The sequence below is a fragment of the Anser anser genome (genome assembly GCF_964211835.1).
Source record: "Anser anser genome assembly, chromosome: 1".
In the NCBI taxonomy this organism is placed as follows: Eukaryota; Metazoa; Chordata; class Aves; order Anseriformes; family Anatidae; genus Anser; species Anser anser.
This window is the reverse complement of record NC_139720.1, coordinates 13,118,415-13,127,236: the sequence shown is the minus strand read 5'-3', so window position 1 is coordinate 13,127,236 and position 8,822 is coordinate 13,118,415. Positions and strand designations below refer to the sequence as shown.

Below are 8,822 nucleotides of genomic sequence, written 5' to 3'. Positions count from 1 at the left end.
TATTATAACAAATTTTAAAAAATCTACAAAATAGTCAAGAATCTGAACTGGCCATCATGACTCCTAATGGTTATAACAAGAGGCAATTTGCACGAGGAACACTTAGGGAACCTGAGTTCAACAGCATATCTAATGCATTAGTAGAAGCAGTCTCAATCCTTGTTATTATTATTTTAATAAGATTTTCATAATAAAATGTCATAGGTATGTCTGTTCAGAGAATGTCAGTGGCAGGTAAAAGAACAGTATTTACTCATTATGGCTCAGATTTTGTCCAATCATTTTTTACTTTTATTTTTAGTAAAGTCAAGTTTTAAAGAGGTAGAAATACTTTAACTTGTATAAATTAATATAAAAATAGAGACAAACATTACCCTGAGCTTCATTTAAGGCTAATACAGATATTGCTACATCAATGGATAAGAACCTTGGGTAGAACTGGTAATGAACAGGTTAATTCTTTTGTTGCTCAGCCTGGTACACAAAAACGAAGCACAATAAATGGTGCAAAGCACATTCAGTTTTTATACATCTTTCAGATTCATTGATGCAAGATTTTAGTGCTAACTTTTTTGGGTTATTTTTAAAGAGGTACTTGAAAATTTTTGTTTAAGTAACTGTTTTCAAAATTTGTTTCTGAATAAGTGCCTCCCATTGGTACATCCAGATTCTTTCTTTGTGCCTTTTAAATATGCCATTTTTTTAATGCTCTTTTTTTCTTTTCTTTTCTTTTCTTTTCTTTTCTTTTCTTTTCTTTTCTTTTCTTTTCTTTTCTTTTCTTTTCTTTTCTTTTCTTTTCTTTTCTTTTCTTTTCTTTTCTTTTCTTTTCTTTTCTTTTCTTTTCTTTTCTTTTCTTTTCTTTTCTTTTCTTTTCTTTTCTTTTCTTTTCTTTCTTTTCTTTCTCTTCTCTTCTCTTCTCTTCTCTTCTCTTCTCTTCTCTTCTCTTCTCTTCTCTTCTCTTCTCTTCTCTTCTCTTCTCTTCTCTTCTCTTCTCTTCTCTTCTCTTCTCTTCTCTTCTCTTCTCTTTTCTTTTCTTTTCTTTTCTTTTCTTTTCTTTTCTTTTCTTTTCTTTTCTTTTCTTTTCTTTTCTTTTCTTTTCTCTTCTCTTCTCTTCTCTTCTCTTCTCTTCTCTTCTCTTCTCTTCTCTTCTCTTCTCTTCTCTTCTCTTCTCTTCTCTTCTCTTCTCTTCTCTTCTCTTCTCTTCTCTTCTCTTTTCTTTTCTTTTCTTTTCTTTTCTTTTCTTTTCTTTTCTTTTCTTTTCTTTTCTTTTCTTTTCTTTTCTTTTCTTTTCTTTTCTTTTCTTTTCTTTTCTTTTCTTTTCTTTTCTTTTCTTTTCTTTTCTTTTCTTTTCTTTTCTTTTCATCTGATACTTGTAGGCAAAGCTTTGAGAGCACAAACACCTCACACGCCCTGCGCACAGGCTTACCTTCTGCTGCTGGTTATTTCCATTTCAGATTTGCTGCTGCCGTGCCTGGGGAATACCCTTTATGAAAGCTTTGTCAAAAGCAGGCAAATGAGGTTCCCCCAGAGCAGCCCACAACAGGGCTACAGCTGGCTGCTGGAGCAGAACTGACCTGCGTCAAATGTACGGTGTCGTCAAGAGACAGCAATATTCCTCTTTATGTCCAATCTGAATAAGGTCAAAAGATATGGATGGAAAATAGCTCCTGATTTTTCTTCTCTTGTGTTCAATAGAGAGAATCAGGTCCCTTCCTGATATTAGTGTTCCTACTTTAGAGTGAAACATATAAATAACCATCACACCTACCTGATATACAATGAAACCGTCAGAAAGTAGCTATCAAAAGGGCACACAGCAATTTATCCGGGGCCCATATTGTATTTATCCTAATACAGTTAAAATCTTGCAGAAAATACTAATTGTATTATGAAACAATGACACAAAATTTTTATTTATTTATTTTTTAATCACAAGAATCAAACAAAATACCTCAGCCGACCAATTATATTTTTTTAATTAAATGAGAACTTTTAAACGATAAACAGAAAAATTATATGTCTGGTCAATATCTCACAGCTGCTTTCTTTTTATAACTGGTCTTGGTAGAGGATTGGGCTGATGATCACAATGCACATGCTTATTTTAGTTTCAGTTGCGTGTTAAAAACCACTTTAGACCTGAATGCTGTTACAGTAAGTCCCATCACAAGAGCAAAGTTTCTTCTGTGCATGGAAACTGCATGCACGTGGGGGGAAGAGGTACATTACAGTTAGAGGGGAATCCAAATTATGCAAACTGCATGCAAATGGGCGAAAGGGGTATGTTACAGTGAGAGGGGAATCCAAATTATGCGCTGATTATGAAGGTCAGTAATTATGATCTAAAGCATTTCTCACCTATATAAGAAATGTCACATTTCAAGTGGTTTAGTAGTGTTGTGCAATGAATCCCAGAAGACCCAACGTAAAGATGGTAAGCAAATAATTAAAAGCTGAGCAAGCCACGTAACATTCAATTGGAGTAGAAATATTTTCAGCGGTAATTATAGAAGAGGAGTCTGTCATTGCCTAACTGAGAGTAATAGAGGCAAATGTCAAGAAATTCAAGGGTCACATGGCACTTAATTAGTATGAATGGAACATATTATAAAGACACTGATCAGGTCTTTCTGACTCATTTAAAATGAGATTAGTTTTGGCTTTAAATCTGAAATTCAATTTATTTGTTGTAGACAAAGGTTACAATGCATCTTCCTCAGTTTTAATGTTCCTAATGTCCTTTGTGTTCAAAACCGGTGTTTTGAGAATCCATAGGGATTCCTATTTGTTAGTTTGTTGCTTGTAATCTAAGTGGTGAAAATGTAACTTGGGATCAAACAGAAACCCGACAGGATTATTTTTAACCTCCTCAGACACAAAAATGACTAAATACAAAAATGTTCTGAGGGTCAGTGTATACAAAAAGTACTTGATGCTGATTTTCCCGAATGTTTCAGCTAAGTATTTTCAAGGAGCATGAAATATTTGGACATTTGTGGAGAGACACATTGCTTTTCAGTTTGTTAGATCAAAGACAAATGTTTCATTTGGACTTAGTTTAACATTTTATGTGTACCCTTGAGCTGTTGAACAGCTTCCTGGCATTTATGCTCCATGTTCCAGTTCTTTCATGTCCTGGGTCCCTATCCCAAATTGTACTGTCTTCAATGGTAAAGACATTTCTGCATCAGTAAATACAATAATGCTTTGTTTTTGTCAGAAAGCAGAGAAACTTTGGCAAAATTGTTTCCCATGGAAAATTTAACTTTTACAGAAATGATATTTTCCCCTGAAAACACCACTTTTTTAGAAAACTTCCTACCAACTGTGCTTATATTCCAGGAGTGTCACTTTAACACTTATGACTGTTAGCCTCTAATTTTTATTGTAAATAATCTTGACTACAAAAATACTTTTCAGACTCTGTATAGACAAGATTCATTGGGATTCCATGCACAAGATATATTGACCAGAATTTAGTTGCAAGTACAGCAATGCATTAGCAATTACACCCCATTATTACTAATGTAACTCCAAGCTTGTAGCCAAAATCTGAGAGTCTGTAGCAAAAAGTCTATTGCAAGGGGGAGGAGAAAATGGTGAAGTCAGCTGTGACTGTAATGCAGTCATGCCAATTTACAAGGAAAACATGACGTCTTGTTTTGCTGTGCAGAGGAATGAAACCATAGGAGGTGATGTTGCTTGGAGTTGTAGGGTTCTCTCAGCTCTCCCCCCAGCAGTTCTTTGATGTCTTTCTGGAGCTCAGTTTTAGGTAGAAATGGTTTTTGCACATGGCTCCAAGCTCATGTTTGAGGAAACAGCTTTGAGGAGAGCCCGTGGTCCACCGCTGTCCTTGGGAAACCTCTGCATCTGGATGAGCTGGGAAGATTGCTGCTCACAGCCATTGCCTGGGCACAAGCACAGCCTGCATGCCAGGAAATGCATTTTCCAGTCAACACATGCTTACCCCGTGGGAACCAGAGCTACCTTTGAACAGAAAAACTGGACGTCCTCCGTCCTTGTGGCAGCTGAAGTAACACATGACATGGCAAAATGGGATTGATGGCAGACAAGCTGTAGGTGATCTACTTGACTTTCTCCAAGGACCGTACTTGTGTAGATTGTTAAGACGACCACAATTTACTTCTACAGATTTTGATTTCAGCTTCCTGTTCTATCTATAGTGTGAGTAATTTGGCCTGCATCACGCTCTTTTTCCGCCCCTCTCCTAGAGTTACACAAATACATACTCATGCACATATGCTGCGTTGGTCAGATGTCTGGGTTTAACCCAGGCAGTAAGAGTTTCAGATCAAAAGTCTTGGTTAAAGCACTCTTTCTGCTGTTGAAAGTTCAGGTTTCTGTGTTCAGAGCAAAGAGATGAGACAGGCAAGTGCAACATTTGCAGGGCTGAGGGAGATAAAACTGGCGCTGTTGGGTTTGTGCTCAGGAATATCTGGCAACCCTAACAAGTACACATGCATATGCAAACAGTGCTAAGCAAAGGTCTCCACCCAGGTATTTCTAATTGCTTTGTTTTGTATATACCTCTGTTTTGGCTAGTAACACATGCCTGGGTTGGGGGGCTTTTCTTTTCTTTTCTTCCCCCGAGACTGTATATACTCTTCTTATCAGTTAACCCAGAGGAAAGGTCACTGTTACACTTGCTAATGTAAAACAGTTTATTACAACGCGACGATCGATTATGAACCAGGCCAGCCAGATTGATAACTTGGGTCCTTTAATGGAAGGCAGTAATGATGTGAGATCCAAACGCAATAAATTGTGACCTTTCCTTCCCTCCTATCAAGGCCTCTGTAATTCTGTTGTGTGGATACATGAATAAAGAAGACCATACCACATTCAAGACTTTTCTTCATCTGGTTGCTTAGTCCCAGCTATCACTTTTCTAAAATTACATGCCATCTGGCACTGTGATCAGGTTTGCCAGGGTGACTGCTGAGCAAATGAAGCAACCTTCCCTGAAGCAGAAGGAAATCAAGCAAGGTGCCACGAAAAGGTTATCTGATGATACCAGTCACAGCTATGCCCTTTTCTTCTGTACGTGCCTTTAACGTTGCTTGTTGATGGAGGGGAAAGAGGAGGCTTGGAGGAAAAGGAGAACAAAGAGAGGGATTAAAGCAAGAAAAGCAGGCATCTTTGGGACTCTTTGGGGCTGATACTTATGGAGAGGGTGCAAAGGACATGAAGAGGAGCCTGGGCGCTGACAGCTGATGTGCTTGCGTGGGATGCTCAGACCTCAACATCCAAGTGCAGTGGAAAGGAGGTTCCAGTGCAGCGGGGAGCTCTTCAAGCCTCACTGCCTCGGCACAGAACTGTCTCCCCTTCAGCAGTTCCTTGACGTGTCCTTAAGTCTGCCACACGTTAGTCTCCATGAACATCAACTGCTAAAAACCAACCCTCTTACAGGAGGCTGCAGTCTCTGGCAAACCACGCAAGAATGCTAACCCTCTGAATTTTCCAGCCTGCCCCTCTGCCAGAGATGACTGTTTCTGTAGCAGATGCAGCAGAAGGAAACGTGTCCATGCACCGGCAGCTGCAGTTCAGAGTCCGACATCTTATGTAGCTCAATACCTTCCTTCACTGCGAAGCTGATGTTAACAGGCACTGAATTGGGCTGAAATTGGTAACATGCGATTTTACCAATTCTGTTGTAAGGGCGGTGATCTCTGGCAGTTGTTCTAAACCAGTAACACCTTCAACCACCACAGGAAGACCAAGCTAATCCGTAGGCTTGCTTCTGTAGCAAAACCAGCTTAATTGAATCACCTAAGAAGAAAAAGTAGCTTTCCTGTGGAATTGTATCGCAGCTCAGTTCCACGGCCTGGCTTATTGCAGGGTCCCACAACAGCACCGTGCTGCAGCAGGTAGGAATGATGCTTTGAAGGGGTAGGGAAGGGGTGATTTGGCAGAGTGTTTCAACCGGGTAATGCTTCTCAGCGTGGAACTTCGTCATGAGTCTGTTATAAGGTTTTATGGGACCAGCTACATCCATAAAGGCCACGCACCTCTTCACCGATGAAATTATACCTAAAGAGACTTTATTCTGTATATTTATTATGCTGTGAGGCTTTATACAACATACCTCAATTTGCCTTTGCTGAAGCAGAAGTTGTGATGAAGCAGAAGTTACGCATGTAATCAAGGCACCAAACATGAAGACAATGCTCGATGAGGCTAATTATTTTTTCCTTATAAAGGATAGACATATTTCCGCATACAGAAGGTGTACGGAAGATATCCAGTGGCTTTTTTTTTTTTTTTGAGCATGGTAAGACACAATTTCAAAAGAATTTACTTTAAAATCTCTCTGTTGGGAAGCACTTTAAAAAAAAATAGACTTTGAAGTTTAATTTTTCCTTTTTGATTTTATTGAAGCCCGATACAAAAGCTGAACAAACATTTTAAATATAATTAATACTAATAACAGGTGACAATAAATTAACTTCTTAACGTGGAGAAAAAGGCAGAAATAGCGCCCTTTCATGTTGTTGGCTCTTAATGCTTCGACCCTGCCAAAACATCCGATAACAGAAGGAGGAAATTTAAGATATTTTCTGGTCAGGACTGACCCCGAGGGCACCCCCCAGCAAGGGGGCACAGCCCGTGCCCCTCAGTTGTGTGCCCAGCTCCGCAGCGGAGCCCCGCGGTACGAGTTGCCGCTGACACACGACCCCACATAGCCCCGGGCGGCGTTTCGGCGTTTCACGAGGCGATTTTTGTTAAAAATAGTGCAAAAACGGCTGCGGGGAGCGCTCCCCTCAGCCCCCGGCCGCCATCTTCCCGCCGCTCTCCACAGCTCGCCCGCCGCCCTGCCCGGCCCCGCGGGGCGCCCTTCGCCCCGCCTCGGTCACTTTTCCCCGGCTCCGGGCTTCCCACCCGGCACGGCCCTTCCCCGGCGGGCCGCTACGGGACAGGGGGGACGGCGGGCACCGCCGGGAGCCGTCCCTTCACCGGGGGTAAGCGCCGGCTGCGCCTACAGGTCCCGGCATGCCGCCGCCTCCCGGCCCCGGGGCCGCCGGCACCCACCGCCGCCCCCATTGTGCTCCAGCCGGAGCGAACGGCGCCGCGCTCCGCTCGGGCTCTCTCCCCCCCCCCTCCGCCTTCCAAGTGGTCCCGTCCACAGCTCCGCTCGGCGCCCGGCGGAAGGTCCCATCCGTGGGAAACGGGAGGGGCCGGCGCGGCTGGGCGAGGCGAAGAGCGGAACGGAGTTCTCCCCCGAGGCCGGGCTAGGCGCTGATTAGCGCGACGGACGACCAATAGGATGTGGGAACCGTGGGGGGAAAGCCAATGGGAGGGACGCGGGGGCGGGCCTCTTCCCGAGGCCGGGGCGGCGGGTGCCGCGCCTGCGTAGGGAGGGCGGGGGAGGGGGCAGGAGGAGGAGGGGACTACGTCGTGTCCCTGTGGCGGCGGCGCCCGGGGAGGGTCGGGCTGGAGGGAGGGGAGATGGAGGGGGCGGCCGGGCGGCTCTGAGCGGGGTGGGGAGCCGGGAGCCGGGCCGGCAGGGCGAGGAGAGGCGAGGGAGGGCGGCGGAAGGGGGCTCGAGGCGGAGAACGAGCGAGCGAACGAGCGAGCGGCCGGGGCTGGGGGGCTCCCGCCCGGCGGGGCAGGATGAGCCAGGAGGAGATCCTGAGGAGGTTCATCCGGCGGGTGCAGTCCATGAAGGACACGGACCACAATGGGGAGGACAACTTCGCCTCCGACTTCATGGTGAGGGGCGGCCGAGGGGCGGGGGCGGGGGGGTCCCGGGGGGGCCTCGGCGACCGAGGGGGGCGAGCACCGTGAGATGCCGTCGTGTGGCCCCCGAGCTGGGCCGGGGCCCCCCACACTCATAGGGGTCGGCTGAGGGTACCCCGTAGCTGGGGGGGCACCCCCATAACCGGGGGGCTGGCCCCATAACCGTGAGGGTACCCCGGTGACAGGGGGCTGGGCCCATAGTGGGGTTATCCCTATACCTGGGGCTGGTCCCGTAACCGGGGAGTATCCTTATAACTGGGGGGGGGTTCCCTATAATTAGGGTTGGCCCCATAACCGGGGGGGATCCCTATAATTGGGGTTAGCCCCATAACCGGGGGAGTAACTGGCCATAACTGGCCCCTATAACTGCCCCCCCTGGGGGAGATGAGCCCCCGCTCCCCCCCCCCAGCCCCTCCCGAGGGGGTTGCTCCCGGTGAGAGACAATTAAACGGGAGCCCCCCCAATTAAACGAGCCCCCCAGCCCCGTCCTTCCCCCAGCAGATGAAGGGGACAGAGGAGGCTGGGGAGGGGGGTGAGGGGGAGCCCCTCTCCTTGCGGGGCTGTGCGGGGCCAGCCGGCCCCCCTTGTCTGCCCCTTTAACACCCCCTGCTCCCTCCCAGCAGACGGGTTAAATGCCCTGAGCGTCCCTGGGAGGAATATTCCCCTTCCCTTCCCACCGTCTCCCCTCGCTCCCCATCCCCCATGGCAGCCCTGGCTGCATCCCTCGGCCTTTCTTCCTCCCAGCCCAGCCCAGCTCTCCGCCAGCCCCTGCCCAGCGCGGCCGTGTGCTGGGGAAAAGGGGGGGGGGGGGGGGGCGTTTATCGGCGGATTTCCCCCCCTCACCGAGTCCGTTTCCCCCGTTTGATCGGGCTGGAAATCCGCTCGAGGCGATCCGCCTTTTGAATCGCACAACGATTGGGATCGAGCAGCCCCTGTTAAGTCCCTAAACAGCACAGAAAGCCCGGCTGGACCCGCAGGAGAGGGGAAGGCGAGCACCGCGCATCCCCCCCCCCCTCCCCTCGGGCTCGCCTTATTATTATTATTATCCTCCGGCGCTGTTTGGG

The 8,822-nt window shown here is 46.8% G+C and overlaps 1 protein-coding gene across 1 annotated transcript in view; it reads left to right on the top strand.

Annotated features, from left to right (window-relative positions):
- The first annotated feature begins 7,445 nt into the window (after positions 1-7,445).
- Positions 7,446-8,822, top strand: part of PTPN12 (protein tyrosine phosphatase non-receptor type 12) — a 75,469-nt gene continuing 74,092 nt past the window's right edge. The window contains exon 1 of the mRNA XM_083811355.1: positions 7,446-7,731. Within this exon, the coding sequence (XP_083667481.1) occupies positions 7,633-7,731 (99 nt within the window). The 5' untranslated portion in view covers positions 7,446-7,632. The remainder of the gene's footprint in view (positions 7,732-8,822) is intronic.